At 33.3% G+C, this 16,548-nt stretch overlaps 1 protein-coding gene across 1 annotated transcript; it reads left to right on the forward strand.

Moving 5' to 3' along the window:
- The first annotated feature begins 5,813 nt into the window (after positions 1 to 5,813).
- On the forward strand, positions 5,814 to 15,040 carry LOC139840047 (glutamine--tRNA ligase-like). The gene is made up of 21 exons (XM_071830271.1): positions 5,814 to 6,056; positions 6,252 to 6,374; positions 6,467 to 6,566; positions 6,658 to 6,753; positions 6,833 to 6,894; positions 6,991 to 7,179; positions 7,272 to 7,424; positions 7,538 to 7,593; positions 8,251 to 8,341; positions 8,407 to 8,493; positions 9,181 to 9,378; positions 9,454 to 9,552; positions 9,643 to 9,774; positions 9,923 to 10,059; positions 10,157 to 10,256; positions 10,352 to 10,447; positions 10,549 to 10,649; positions 13,667 to 13,772; positions 13,923 to 14,012; positions 14,257 to 14,386; positions 14,487 to 15,040. Exons 1-21 carry the CDS (start codon positions 5,946 to 5,948, stop codon positions 14,579 to 14,581), a joined length of 2,352 nt encoding a protein of 783 aa, XP_071686372.1. The 5' UTR covers positions 5,814 to 5,945; the 3' UTR covers positions 14,582 to 15,040.
- The last annotated feature ends 1,508 nt before the right edge of the window (positions 15,041 to 16,548 follow it).

The raw sequence follows: 16,548 nt of genomic DNA on the forward strand, positions 1-16,548 counted from the left end.
TGTACCTTGCACATTAATTTTCAGTAGAAGCTTTAGATGCATATTATTTTCAGTAGAAGCTTTAGATGCACTTTTTTTTAATCACCAAATACCACAAACACTTTGTTTGCGTTTGTTCATAGTCATCAATGAAAACCATTTTCTTTAATTTTATTTTATACAATAAAATTAACGCATCATTATTCTTTTCAAAAACAATAATCTATTGTTATTGTTCACTTGTGCCATGTTTAACAACAAAAGTCAACAACCTCTGTCTTGTTTGTTGTGGCAACCAAAAACAATCTTTGCTTTTGTTACCGAGAATCCAAGACCAAAAAACAATTAATTTTTAATTAATCTTTTATCAAAACCATAAATGATTTTATTGATCTACGTTGATATGGCCATAAAGAATTGACGGCTGACCTACTTTTGTAAGTGTATTTCGGCTATCATCCCGAAAACGCACAACGACCTTTTTTTTTTTTTTTTTTTTTATGAACTATTTGTTTCATATCTAGCTTAGGCAATTATTGTGAACATTTGGTCCCTATAAGAGCATTTATTTTTTAGACTTTTAGTTGATTTGTACTTGTCACAATTAGGGATAGCACCCGCGGGTCGTGGATGCGGATCCATTGGATCCATCACCCGTACCCGCGGATTTTTTTTAGAGACATCCAATTGAACCCTTGTTCGTTGAAACAATTTGACTATATTTTTACTCCCCATTATTAAACGGGCCATTTTGATGCACACTCTTAAAAAAATAATTTGTTTTTTAAGTTTTATTATTCAACCTCCTTTTTTCAACGGTCACGTTTTTAACAAAACATTTGACAAGTTTGGAAAAAAGTTTTTTATTGATTATCATCAAAAGTTTTCTATTGTCACTCTACTGGATGGAATTATGGCATACAACCAAAATTGCAACCCAACACTACATAAGAACAAAAAGGTTGTTTTTAATTAACATATGTATATGTGTTAAACTCGGAATAATAATAACTTATTTTAGAAAATTAACATAAGACATGTTGAAACATTTTTGTCACATTTAGCTCATCAAGTCTAATACTTATCATTGATAGATTTTATCACGTCTAGGAGATGTTTACTTTTTTCTTGTATTAAGTCCTACTTTCATTTACCTTTGTTTGGAAAAAAGTTTTTTTTTTACTTTGCTTTTCCCCTTTCTGTAAAACTCATTTAAACACTTTCTTTGTTTTTTTTTTTTTTTAAAAAAACTTCCTTTTTTTTACGTTACCCGTAAATTATAAATATATAAAAAAAAATTTTTGTTTAATTTTTTTTTCTAGTTTTTAAAAGGCCACTTGACCAATTTTTTAATTCTTTCACAACACCTGATATCGTGATCGTGACCTTTCACCAAAGCAAGAGATATTCTTAATAAACTAAACACGGACTCGTGTTTGAAATTGTCGGCCACAAAAAAATTCATTTGATAAAAGTATATATATATTTTTTTAGTTATAGAAGGAGACCACTTCATTTTCAATACTTCATTTTTGACAAAAAACTATTCCATTTTACCATCCCTTTTTTTTCTTACTTTAACTTTTAAGATATAAACAAACTACTTTTTCTTATTTTAACTTTTAAGATTTACTTTTAATAAAAATACAAACTACTTTTTTGTATTTTAACTTTTAAGATTTACTTTTAATAAAAGTACAAACTACTTTTTTTTATTTTAACTTTTAAGATTTACTTTTAATAAAAATACAAACTATTTTTTTATTTTAACTTTTAAAATTATAAATTTAAGAATAAACATTAGTATGCATGAAATAAATAATGATTAATTGCATAAGTAATCATAAATGTTAGATAACATATAAAGACCCCGTCGTATTCGTATTGATCGGAATTAATCTCGACCCATGGTACCGTGTTGTCAAATAACGTGTTGCGTACATAAAGTACCGTGTTGTCAAATGACGTGTTGCGTACAATCATGAGGTCTTATTAACATAAATATAAATGTTAGTGAAGTTAATAAGAGTTAGATTACAGAAAATATAATTCAGGTGGTATAACCGACCATATATAACTTAAATAACATAAATATAAATGTTAGTGAAGTTAGTAAAAGTTAGATTACAGAAATATAATTCAGGTGGTATAACCGACCATATATAACTTAAATAACATAAATATAAATGTTAGTGAAGTTAGTAAAAGTTAGATTACAGAAATATAATTCAGGTGGTATAACCGACCATATGTAACTTAAATAACATAAATATAAATGTTAGTAGTCCAAAATTTGATATATTCGAGTCTGAAAATTATTAATAATTTCATACCTTGATTAGTGATTCGTGATCGTTTGAGATATCTTTTAATTACACTAAGCTTTTCGTGCTGATAACGTGTTATAATTCAGTAGGCTTATAACTACCTTTAATGATTATAAGAACAAAGAGAGAAAAAGAGAGAAGAAGGAGAGAAGAAATATTGATATTGATATTTCAAGAGAAATGGTGCACCTTAAATGGTTACCATACATGTCTATTTATAGTATAAAATATTACTATGCAAGAAATATAATAATAATAAAATTAACATCCAATCTAGATATTTTATAACACAATCTAGATATTTTATAACACATATCAATTATTGTTACAAAGACGTATGTTTTCCCTTAGACTATTTTGCTATAAGAGAAGACACTAAACCTAACTAAAATAAATTTAACTAAAATAAATACGATTAAACCACTAATATATATAATTTGATATATTTACATGATAAATAAAAATTGTAATCGAATTTTTTTCTCGAAATGTACTAAATTAATTGTTATAAATAGTTATCACCTAACTCGTAACAAAAGACGCTAGTGAGAAGAAAATATATAGTAATCAATTTTTTTTAAAAAAAGAATAATAAAAAGTTAAAAATATTAAAACCCTTACATATCAATATCAATATTTGTAATTTAAAAATGAAAATTAATATGTAGGTTTGGTGTTGAAAATAACCGAATGTCATTTCACTTTATTAAACGACCAAATTTCTAGTCTCTTTTAGTATAATAGGAGCAATTATTATGCACAAGATCTTGCATTCGGTTCGATCTCCTTTCAAGTATTTTCTAAACTTGAATTTCTCCATGGATACATTTCCCAAAATTCATCAACTTTATTGATTCGAGTTGTGTTATTTTTAAACTTTGTCACCCATCAAAATATCGTAATTATATATTACTAATTACTGGTGATATTAAAATTTTTAATTTGAATATCAGAATTTCGCAAACGATCAATTCTTAGAGCAGCCGTTAACGTTCAAAAAAATGTTGAGCATAACGATTATATTTTTACTTTAAGATGACAGTTAACTACTAAATTGTACCATACTTTAATTCGTGTTTTATTTTATAATGATATTTTAGAATTTTCGAACGACAATGGTAAAAGATGGCATTATGTTTATGCAAAAATTGGTACACATTAAGTTGTTGATACTCTCTATGTTCCAAATCTATGATATAGTATTTATTTTTGAGATGTTCAAAACTAATAAAAGTTCCATTTTATCTTTAAAATGCATGTAACACAAAATTTAGTAGTTATAAGGGGTAAAACTAGAATGTAAACAAAAAAAGTAAATGTAATTATGATATTTTCTTATTTGTGTATTTTTTTTGTTTGAATATAATAGATTTGGGACAGAGGAAATACCAGTTATTTTCATAAATTAGGTGGTTATTATCAATGTAGAAATTATGAATATTCAAGCTATGAGTTTTCAATGGATTAACAATCGCTCGAATAAACTTTCTTTGGATTGGAATGTATGGTTGTCGAGCCCGAATGCGTACGATGATCATGGCTGATCCGAAGGGACTGCTTACGAATGGCATACTCAATATGAAAAATCTGAAAATTCATGATCTTGCTACTGTCTCGAGTTTTAGTTGTAATAGGCTGCAACTTTCTTTTTGTCCTTAAGGCCATGCTTCTCATGTTTAGTTTGTAATAGGCTGCTAGTTTTTTTTTTTTTTTTTTTTTTTTTTTTTTGCCTCTGGACCTTGCATTATCTCGATGCATGTATATGTATTTTTCGATTATTTAATATAAGTCTTTTTGCCTTTCAAAAAAAAGAAATTATGAATATTCAATTTTTTTTTTTTTTGTGTGTGTTTAAAAGCTTTTATTCTGTATTTTTAAGATTTGTATAATATAATATAATGATAATAGTTGTAAGGGCTATCTTTAAAAATATTGTTTAAGCATTATTGATTGTACATGAAGTTTAGTGAGGTAATTGAATTGGTTACTAGCTTAAGACCCGCGGATTCGCGGGTTTCAGCCAAGAAATTTTGTAATCGAAAAAAACTATAAGTGATTTCAGGTAGAAATTAAATAAAATGATGTAATAATGATTTGCATACAAACTATAAATGATGAATTGGTTATTAACTTATTATCAATATCAATTTACAAGTTAATGAAACATGTCCTTAATATGTATCAAGGATAACCGAAAGAGTTAACAATAAAAAAAAATCGTGTTTTCAATATGTTACAATATTCAAGGGAAATTGGCTCAAATACACTTTTTTTTTAAGTTTTATTTCAAAATACACTTTTTGTAAAAAAAATTGTCTTTTTACACCATGAGGTAGACCAAAGTGTTGGTCGACCACCATATACCTTGGTCGACCACCTCATTTTTCAAGGTGGTCGACCAAGCTTCATTGAGATCTCGGTCGACTACTGTGTATTCATGGTCGACTACCTCTCATATTTTCATGGTCGACTACCCCCACAAAAAATAACGCGGGCGACCCAAATATGGGTAGTCGACCACCATTTAAGAAAAAAAGATCAAACACAATCGAAACTTTTATATATTCATCCAAACATTTAATCAAACACTCATGTGTAAAGATAATTTACAATTCAAACGATGCACAAATATTCAACAACGTTACTCCTGCAATATGATAATCGACAACCATTATAAATACACCTGCGATTGGATACCAGACAAAAACCATATAATTGGATTAATAACTATTGTAATGTAATTAAAACCCGGACGATTTTGATTTACGATTTGAGGAATCAAATCAAAACCCGGACGATTTTGATTTGACAAATCGGTTTATAGCCATTCCCGAATTTGATTAAAGCAGCCATAATCCGCTATGAATATAATAATGGAAGGTTACGTTTTACTTCATGTGTGTTATTAACAGATTTGACTCAATCAAATGTGTGTTATTATGGGATGAGATAATGAGAGCGATGATGAAGGTGTTAGGTTGAAGAATTGGGGCGAGTTTTGGGGGGGATGTTGACTAAGAATACCATTTTTCAGTGGAAATTGGGTAGTCGACCACCATTTGGGTCGCCCGCGTTATTTTTTGTGGGGGTAGTCGACCATGAAAATATGAGAGGTAGTCGACCATGAATACACAGTAGTCGACCGAGACCTCAATGAAACTTGGTCGACCACCTTGAAAAATGAGGTGGTCGACCAAGGTATATGGTGGTCGACCAATACTTTGGTCTACCCCATGGTGTAAAAAGACAATTTTTTTACAAAAAGTATATTTTGAAATAAAACTAAAAAAAAAAAAAGTGTATTTGAGCCAATTTCCCAATATTCAATACAATTGGGCTCGCCTTGCATGTAAATCCATTTCAGAACCATTAAACAGCCCAACCAAGTAAAGCCCTACTTAAAAGGTACTACAACTAAAGCTGATTGTACAACTTATCTCTGTGCAAGTTATCAATATTTTTCCCTTTTTAATGATAAGCGGAGTCCGTACTTGCGTAACCTTTACAAGTTGCAATTTTTCGACAAGTGCCTAAGGTTTATATTCTAGGGTTTTAAATTTCGTGCTTATAAATTGACGATCTTTACACGCAATTTCAACAGTTATACGACTTATTCCGGTATCATCGCCGCCGGAAAAAATGGTGGAAGCACTTGATTTGTTTCTGAAGATCGGATTAGATAAACGAACTGCTGAAAACACAATAGCCAATAATAAAGTCACCACCAATCTTATCGCTGTTATTAACGAGGTAAAATTCATTTCATTACTTATCAAATTGCATGCAATTGCATTATCAATTCGAATTCGTTGTTATTTAATTCCGTATGGTTCAATTGAACTTGATTTCATCAATTTTAGTTGTTTAATTTGAAGAATATGAACTCATCACTATGTATATGTGTGTATCTATAGTTATCTTTATATTCACCATTATATTTTGCAGGCTGCTGTGACTGATGGATGTGAACGTTCTACTGGCAATCTCCTTTATACGGTTGCTACAAAGTTTCCTGCTAATGCGCTTATGCACAGGCCTAAATTGCTTGAATACATTGTTTCTTCTAAGGTATGAAATATGCTTAATAATCAACTAGGTTTAGTCATTGTGTTGACTTAGTTGACCTAAAATGAATAGTAAATGTGTTTGTGCTACTGCAGATAAAGACTCCTGCTCAGCTAGAAGCTGCATTTGCATTTCTGTCGGTTACTGCTTCAGAAGATCTTGATATCAATAAATTTGAAGAAGCTTGTGGAGTTGGTATGTTTCAGCTCGCTAACCTGTTGAATATAGTATTTACTTTTATTATGTTGGATGAAATTATTGAATTCAAGCTTTTATGTGGTAATAGGGGTTGAGGTCTCTGAACATGATATAAAGTGCGTTGTTGATGAAATGTTTAAAGAGAAAGAGAGTGCAATCGTGGAGCAACGCTACCGAACAAATGGTGAGTTCTACTTTTATAATGCCTATAAAGATGTACTGTTCAATGTGATTCTGATGTGTCATTTGATCATTGACTTCAGTTGGTGATCTGTTTGCTCATGTGCGAAAGAAGCTACCTTGGGCAGATCCAAAGATTGTCAAGGTAAATAACTTATTTATTTTTATTCAATCAAAATAAGATAACGTTTTTATTGTCAGTTCAATTGAAAAATGCTATCTTTAACGTGTCCTTCAACAGAAACTTATAGATGAAAAGATACTTGCATTACTTGGTCCAAAAACTGAAGCAGATAATGAGAAGCCTGTTAAAAAGAAGAAAGAAAAACCTGTTAAAGTAGAGGTTAAAAGCAACAAAGAAGAAGATCCTCAATCTGAAGAAGAGCTCAATCCATATTCAATATTCCCTGCACCAGAGGATAATTATAAGGTTGTATTCAACATTTTTTAGTTTTTCACCTTTGTTTTTTTATTGATTTACTGTTTATATCATGTTTTAATATGTTTATTGTTGTCTCACAGGTTCACACTGAAGTTACTTTCAGTGATGGACGTGTGTTTCGAGCTTGCAACTCCAAATCACTACTAGAAAAGCATTTGAAGATAACTGGAGGGAAAGTTCTTACCCGTTTTCCACCAGAACCAAATGGATACCTCCATATTGGTCATGCCAAGGTAACTTAATTGCTACTGTAATTAATTAAAAGATGTACATGTCATTAAACTGCTATTCTTTTTGTATTTTGAGACATATAGGATCTTTCTTTTATATTATTGTATATGTGCAGGCTATGTTTGTTGACTTCGGCCTTGCGAAAGAGAGAAGTGGTGGCTGCTACCTGAGGTAGCATTACTTGATTAGTATGATTGATTTATTATATTATCTAAGTGTTATGGGTTTTTTTTTATTCCGTGTTAATTTGTAGTTATTATGTGTTTTCTGTTTCTAATCATGCAAGTTTTTTCTTAAAGTGTTAAAAGTAATCTTTCGTGCTTACTGTTTTTGTTAGTTTATGCCATTCCCGTTAAATATTAAAATTAGGGAATGGGTGCATTGTGTGTATATATTATAACAAAACCCGTTAAAAATATATCTAAATAAAATCTAATTATCAGACTATGATAAGAAATAAGGTGCCTAGAGTAAATTTTAAAGATATTGAGTTATGATTAGGACCTCTCTTAAATATTTAAAATGTGGTCCTTTAATTTTAGTATTGGTAACTTGTTTATTACCAACCTAAACTTATTATCTGTTTTCCAACGAGAAGTAAACAGTTTACAAAAATAGTAAAAAAAAAAAATCTTGCTTAGTAAATTATTGGCAATCATTGTAACCATGAAAACCTTATAAATGGAAATGCAATAACTTACAAGCACACTATGTTGAAATAATAGAGTTTTGTTTCATTGGGATAAGTAACTTCTACTGTTCTGATACATATGCGTCTTCTTTATACTATATTTGGCCAAGTGAACATATGTATATCTAAACATGTAGGTTTGATGATACTAATCCTGAAGCAGAGAAAAAAGAATATATTGATCATATCAAAGAAATTGTGGATTGGATGGGGTGGAAGCCTTATCAGGTAAAATTTTTAATACTCAAAATCTTTTTTACATATAACATTTCAATAAATTTTGATATTTGCAGATAACGTACACAAGTAATTATTTTCAAGAACTATATGATTTAGCAGTGGAGCTCATTCGCAGGGGTCATGCTTATGTCGATCACCAGGTCTAATCACCACACACCATTTGCCAATTGCATCTGTCCTTTTTTATATTTATATAAACAACTAGTGAAATGACCCGTGGAACCACGGGTTTGGTTAAACAAAACAGTTTAATGATATGTTTTAGGAATTAAGTGAATGTAAATGCTAAAGTCGTTTAGTTTAATGACCCGTAAAACCACGGATTCTGACTAAGAAACTTGTCGTTGTTTTTACGAACATATAGAGACATGTATTTTCGCATACATATGGAACATAATTAATTCCGTAAAGAGAATCCATATTTGAATATTAATATTACAATAATAATAATTATTATAATTATAATAATCATAATTAATAATTAATAATAATAATAATAATAAAGTTTGTTTAAAAATTGAGTATTTATATTTTTAATAATAATTATTACTAATAACAAATGCCTTTTGAAATCTTTTTAGAAAATTGTAAAGATTGTATTATATCTTAATCATAATAATTAAATTATAATTAATTGTAAAGATTAAATTTTAATTGTAAATTAAATTAATTTATGATGTCATCCAAGTGGGTTAGATTTTTTTCTATTATTTTTTTTTTTTGATTTTTTTCAGTGAAAGAAAATGACTATTTATGATATCATCATTATAGCATTTTAATATTAACTATAGATATAACCATATACTTGTTCTTTTTTTTAAATGTAGACTGGGGACGAGATAAAAGAGTATAGAGAGAAAAAGATGAACAGTCCATGGAGAGATAGGCCGATATCAGAATCACTTAAACTTTTTGATGATATGAAACGTGGCTTGATTGAGGAAGGAAAAGCTACTCTTAGAATGAAACAAGATATGCAGAGTGACAATTTTAATATGTATGACCTCATTGCATATCGAATCAAGGCAAGTGTTGTAACAAATATAATTATAATTATGTTTATTTGAGCTTTAATTAATACGTCTTTCATTATTTACCAGTTTACTCCTCATCCGCATGCTGGAGACAAGTGGTGTATCTACCCAAGTTATGATTATGCACACTGCATTGTCGATTCTCTTGAAAATATCACACATTCTGTATGTTTCATTACATTTTGATGGATCTTTTTTTTCCTTATTTGTTTGATTATTTACTTTTATACCAATTTTTTTGTGTTTTAATTACAGCTTTGCACACTTGAATTTGAGACACGTCGTGCTTCATACTACTGGTTGCTGGATGCATTGAACCTTTACCAGCCTTATGTGTGGGAATATTCACGCTTGAATATCACCAACACTGTCATGTCAAAACGTAAAGTATGTTGTTTTTGATGTTTCATTACTAATTTGGTCACATGTACATGTCCTATTTGCACTATGCAATTTGTTTATGTATTTAAATATATAATAAGTTCATTATAATTATAATTATAATTATAATTATAATAATTATATACATTTGTAGTTAAATCGTCTTGTGACTGAGAATTATGTGGACGGATGGGATGATCCTCGCTTGATGACGCTAGCGGGGTTGCGGCGTAGGGGTGTCACAGCAACCGCAATAAACACTTTTGTTAAAGGAATTGGTATTACTAGAAGGTTGTTTATATTGTAGTTTTCATTGTCTATGTTTAGTTATGATAGGTATACATTTAGTTAATTGTTAATGGAGGACTAAACATGGTGTGGTTTGCAGTGATGGTAGTATGATACAATTGGAACGCCTCGAGTATCACGTACGGGAAGAACTAAATAAAACAGCTTCTCGCACGATGGTTGTGTTACATCCACTAAAGGTCATTCATATTTTTTACTATGATAATGTTAGCATAATTTAATTATTCATGTTATATTATGTTTCTATACTAAGCTCTAGAAATTATGATTATAGGTTGTTATTACCAATCTTGAGCCCAGTTCTGTGATAGACCTTGATGCAAAGAAATGGCCTGATGCCCCGGTTGATGACGCATCATCTTACTACAAGGTTGGCATTTCCTTTTCTTGACTGTAACTTTTTATATATTTATTAGTCATAATATTCAATTTTATGGGGCATGCTGAAATGGATTTACTGACTTGTACCAGGTTCCATTTTCAAGTGTTGTTTATATCGAGCAAACTGACTTTAGAATGAAAGATTCAAAAGATTACTATGGTCTTGCTCCTGGGAAGACTGTCCTACTCAGGTTCATAATGCTTATAATAATCACATGTTTTTTTGGTCAATGATTGTAATGTCCCACGTGGCCAAGAAGATCAAGAATTGACGAGTACGAATTAAACTCAAAAAAAAGCTCACGGCTTCTTTTGTATTCAACAAAATTAAAACTCAAAAAACTGAAACTCTCGGCTATGATAGAGCCGAGTATAAATACAATGGAAAGTAACTACCAGATCCTAAATTAATGGAATTGAAAATAGATAAACATAAAGAAAGCAATTGTATTCAAACTCCAGCTTGCAAATTCTATCCATATCCACGAGCTGGCTTTTGCTTGAGCCCAAAGTCACCATCCTTAATGAAGGCTGCCAATGTAAATGGGCCTATCGGGCCTGTTGGGCCTGCCCTCCCTCTGCTGCCATTCTCGAGCCTGCTAAGATCTCCAAGCTCATATCCTTTATCATCCGTATCTACATCATCCTCTCCCCCTTCGGAAAGACTCGTCCTCGAGTCTACATCATCGTCACACACATACGGGGATAATTGCGCAACATTAAAAGTGGCGGAGACATTATAATGACCCGGGAGCTCTACCTTGTAGGTGCTGTCCTTAACGCGCTCCAAAATACAGAAAGGTCCATCCGCCCGAGTTGTTAATTTTCCAAACTGACCCGCTGGGAATCGTTCTTTGCATAAATGGATCCAAACGAAATCACCCACTTCATAAACAACGTTTTTGCGATGTACGTGTGCATGATGTTGGTACACTTGATGTTGTTGAGAAATATGATCTCGACCACGCCTATGCACTGACTTACTTGGATATTCCCTATCAATAAATGCTTCATCTTCCTTATTATTCATAGGCCGTAGTAACGTCAATGGGTTTGTTCTAGCAGCTGTTAGTACCTCATTGCAATTTAAAAAAAATGAGGAATCTTCAACTGTTGCTACCTGTGTATCGAGAGGTGCTAGTGTGATGTGCACGCCTTCTTTAGTAAATGAATATGTATTTACAGTACTCGCTGTGCTTTGTTTTTCTAACTCTCCACCACACTTCATCATTATATTTTTTTCCGATCGAAAACTTGACCAAGCATCTTTTGTTAACTGTGACTTGATTTCCTTTTTCAACCAAGTAAGCTTGTAAGGTTCCAGGTGATCTTCTGATTGTAAGTCCAAGTTTGTGACCTTTTCTGTTGAAACCAAATTCTCGCAGCTACCTCGGTCATTGTTTAAATGCTCATCAGTTGGATAAACTAGAGTGGTTTTGAGAGATCGCTTAACGACTAAAGATTCACCCCTATCCGGATACAAAACTTTTGTATCGACTTCGGGTCGAATAATATCGTCTTCTGGTTCCTCATATGTGTCATAGATTGGTGCCGAAAACTCTTCCTGAAGCAGGACTGTTCTTTGATTCGGACAATCACGCCAATAGTGTCCTAAACCATGGCATTTGAAACATCGTAGTGTGCGCCTAATGACAAGCGACTCCCCTCGATCTGCATATACCACTTCACCCTCATCTTCTGGTGGGGCATCGTCGACCTCAGTGTCGTAGACGGGGTGATCATCCTGGTCGTCCACAAAAGTAACCGTGCGTGGATTAGGACAGTCACGAGCATAGTGCCCCTGACCGTGGCACCGAAAACAGCGTGGGGTTCGTGTATTAACTCGTGGTGTAGCACTAGACGAACCCGGTTCAGTTTTCTTTGGACTTGCAGCTACTGTTGGTGACTTAGCACTAGGTATAAAACGAGTGGAACTTGTTTTTCCCTTGTTTCGGAGCTGCTGTTTTTCAACTTTCAACGCCAATCGACAAACATCCTCATACGTGTAGTATGCTTGTAGAGAGACAACATTTGCGATCTCGGGTTTAAGTACACCCAAGAATCTAGCTACAATCTGCTCTTCTTCCTCGTTAACGTCGCACCTCATACGAAGTTTGTCGAATTCTTGGATCACTTGTTTGACAGTAAGGTTGTTTTGTTGTAGATTGTGGTAGTCAAGAAGAGCTTCTCGATGGTAACTTTCGGGTAAAAATTTACCTTTTAACAGTTTTTTCATCTTTCCCCAGGTCTTTATCTTCGATTTTCGGTCAATAACGCGTTGCTTCTTAACATGGTCCCACAATAACAAGACATGTTTTCGGAGTTTAATAGCGACTAATTTAACCTTTAAATGCTCTGGAATATCCTTGACGTCAAATACACTTTCGACAGTGCCTAGCCAATCCAAAAAATCTTCTGGATGCACCGCACCTGTGAATTCGGGAATCTCCACTTTCATCACGATGTTTTTCAATGGATCTTCTTGATAACCCCTACGGTTACCTCTTGGTTGATCTGCGAAAGGATTAAAGTCCTCCCACTGATCAATAGTTCTCTCCGAATTGCAATCTTCATAGCCTCCACGCTGAGAAAATTCCAATTCGGCAATTCGTTTGTTCAAACGCTCGATCTCTGCATCCCTCGGATCACCAATGCTGCCTCGGTCGGCGTTTCTGCGATGTGGTATTCGATGGGATTTTCCACGGTACATCTTTTTGGCCAACACCCTGTGCTCTAGATACCAAATAATGTCCCACGTGGCCAAGAAGATCAAGAATTGACGAGTACGAATTAAACTCAAAAAAAAGCTCACGGCTTCTTTTGTATTCAACAAAATTAAAACTCAAAAAACTGAAACTCTCTCGGCTATGATAGAGCCGAGTATAAATACAATGGAAAGTAACTACCAGATCCTAAATTAATGGAATTGAAAATAGATAAACATAAAGAAAGCAATTGTATTCAAACTCCAGCTTGCAAATTCTATCCATATCCACGAGCTGGCTTTTGCTTGAGCCCAAAGTCACCATCCTTAATGAAGGCTGCCAATGTAAATGGGCCTATCGGGCCTGTTGGGCCTGCCCTCCCTCTGCTGCCATTCTCGAGCCTGCTAAGATCTCCAAGCTCATATCCTTTATCATCCGTATCTACATCAGATTGTAGTATTTAATTAATGTTAATGCTAATAATAAAATAATGGTGTATGCAGATATGCATTTCCTATCAAGTGTACTGAAGTTGTTCTTTCTGAAGACAAACAGAGTGTTGTTGAAATACATGTTGAGTATGATCCTGACAAGACAACGAAACCAAAGGCAAGTCTTACTTATGGCATAATATTATTATTATTATTATTTTCATTCATCATTCATTTTTATTTATTATTATTATTATTGTTATTTTTTTTTTTTTTTTGCATTTGATGAAATTATAAGTTCTCTTTATAATTAAATCGTGTTATGCAGGGTGTTCTTCATTGGGTTGCAGAGCCTTCTCCTGGGGTTGACCCACTGAAGGTGGAAGTCAGACTATTTGATAAACTGTTTCTCTCTGAGGTATGTGTTTTTCATTGGGTTGCTGTTTGTTAGATTTAGGTGGCCATTTTGACCCATATATTTTTAAATTGGCTGATTAGGGTCATGTTTTTATAACACACCAAATGGGTAAAATGAAATAACAGCTTAGAAGGAAATGGGTCGAATTGATTCATAATGCGTTAAGCCTTCCAAGTTAACTATATAAATACTGTCTTTATCAAAATAATTAATTTTGTGTAATTGTTTCTTATGCTGGAATCAGAATCCTGGAGAATTAGATAATTGGCTTGACGATTTAAACCCCGAGTCTAAAGTGGTAATCCCAAGTGCATATGCTGTACCGTCTCTTAAAAATGCTGAGGTTGATGACAAATTCCAGTTTGAAAGGCTTGGTAAATAGTAGAACGAACCCTCTCACTGTTTCATTTTCACTTTTTTATTTGTTCTTGCGTTCCTTGTTTTTGACATATGAATTTAATGTGAATTGTACAGGCTATTTTGTGGCAGACAAGGATTCAACACCAGAAAAGCTCATCTTTAACCGGACTGTTACTTTAAGGGACAGCTATGGCAAAGCCTGGAAGTAGGCAAGTTTGTTTAAGCATTTACATACTTTAGTCATATGAAAGTTTCGATTTACTTGTTATTTTTAATATTTATGGTTTATGGTTGATCTGAAACGGAAGAAACAAATTGAAAAAAGCTTTAGTCTTTAACTCAAAATGTTTGTCGTTTGGGATTTATTCAACTTTTGTCACATATACATTCAGTGATGTTTATGTTTAAAATGGTATCTTGCAACTTGAGAAGTATCAGGGACCAAAGTCTTTTAATTTAGTGTATTCCCGGTATTTTAAGGAAGCAGCCACCATCAATCAGCCTGTGTGTCTGATAAGTCGTAGTTAGAAAAGACCAAATTGAAATTGAAGAGTTTGTTTTGGGTAGATGCAATACAGATTATCTAACTATTATGTATGAGATGAGATGCCAATGGCTCCAAATGCAGCAAGCATCACAAGTAAACTCTCTAAGTGCAGCCTCTAATGGTCCAAGTATGACATTCATACATCCAAACACAACTACAGTTTTCTTTCTGTGATTTAGCTCATCACATATTTCAATATGTGTCATTTTGTATGTTGTTGGTTTGTATAAATATAATGGAGTGATTTATGAGCAAGGATAGGACCCGTTTTTGTGCAAGATACACGTTTTTCTTTTTTCTTTTTGGGTGAAAATTACGAAAACATATATAAACTAAGGAACCGTCAAGCCTTGCAACAAGAAAACCACAATCCTAACAAACAAACAAAGCTATCTAGAGGCGAGCTTTGACCTAAAACACGAACACAACGACAAACAAAAAGAACATTAACGTACAGGCCACATGCCAACGACAAACAACCTAACAAAACAAACCAACCAAAGCTCCAACGCCAAAAGCAAACTATCGTCCACTCTTCTCGATCACCCACGATTCAATTCTTTTACCATACCTGCCCGCTCTTTAATATAAACCATCCACTTGTACATAAGTCGCCCTTTTTCCTCTTCGAGACTTGTACGAAAAACTTACGGGAGACCCGGGTTTGAATCATTCGATGTTCCAACATCCGTCTCAATCCTTGATTGAAAACCACCGTTTGCAACTCCTAAATCTTCACTAAACAACCGTTGAATATCCAACCCAATCGATATATCATCCTCTAAATCCCGTAACCGATGAGCATTGTCGTTGACCACAACACTCTTTTTCTTCCTTTTCGACCCGTTAAGCTTGACACCACTAACCGATTTAGACCGGTAGATAATTCCCTGACTTCACACCAACAATAGTGCTACCGTTTTGGTTTGAATCCGTAGGAGATTCTCCATACAAGTTATTCATGGCTAAAATAAACTCTTGTTGCTTTGCCGACAAACCGTGATTGATCGATCTTGATGTATCAGTAGCATTCAAGGAAACCAACTCTGGCCGATTACCACTAATACCCTCGACAACCACCTCCTTTTCTTTATTTCTTAAACTTTTCGACTCCAATTCCACTTGCAACCATTGGAGACTTAAGCGAATCGAAGAAACTTTAACAGGGGATTTAGTCGACCCCACAACATGTGTTCCCTTTTTCAGCGAGCCAAATTGAACTTCGGACAACATATCATCTAACACAACCTTATTCGGCACATCCACCCATTCAACTGGTACCTTAGCTTTAACATCCATTGCATTTCTAATGGAATCCCAGTAAGAATTGTCAAACGAATAACATCACCCAAACCACTTCGTATGTTTTTTTTAACATCGTCACCGCCATTCCTCGAAGCCGAACCAAAATCCCAGAAGAGTCAACGGTTCTTCTCGGAAGAAGAATAATCGTAGGTGGGCCGAGGAACTTGAAGGGTTTCGGCGGAAAAGGGAAAAGGAAAAGGAAAAGCCCCGATGGATGACGAAAGCGAGCATGAGAATGAGCATGAGGTTGAGGTTGAGGATGAGGATGACGATGACTATGAGGATGAGGATATGGCCGATTAATGAAAAGTGCCGATGAATGAA

The sequence above is a fragment of the Rutidosis leptorrhynchoides genome, chromosome 4, assembly GCF_046630445.1.
Source record: "Rutidosis leptorrhynchoides isolate AG116_Rl617_1_P2 chromosome 4, CSIRO_AGI_Rlap_v1, whole genome shotgun sequence".
NCBI classification, from domain to species: domain Eukaryota; kingdom Viridiplantae; phylum Streptophyta; class Magnoliopsida; order Asterales; family Asteraceae; genus Rutidosis; species Rutidosis leptorrhynchoides.

What these genes read in the sequence shown, in the direction of transcription:
- LOC139840047 (XM_071830271.1), top strand. Translation starts at nt 5,946, where the DNA reads ATGGTGGAAGCACTTGATTTGTTTCTGAAGATCGGATTAGATAAACGA. An exon ending in TGAAGAAGCTTGTGGAGTTG is followed by an intron (nt 6,567 to 6,657) that starts GTATGTTTCAGC and finishes ATGTGGTAATAG; the next exon opens with GGGTTGAGGTCTCTGAACAT. An exon ending in GCAACGCTACCGAACAAATG is followed by an intron (nt 6,754 to 6,832) that starts GTGAGTTCTACT and finishes CATTGACTTCAG; the next exon opens with TTGGTGATCTGTTTGCTCAT.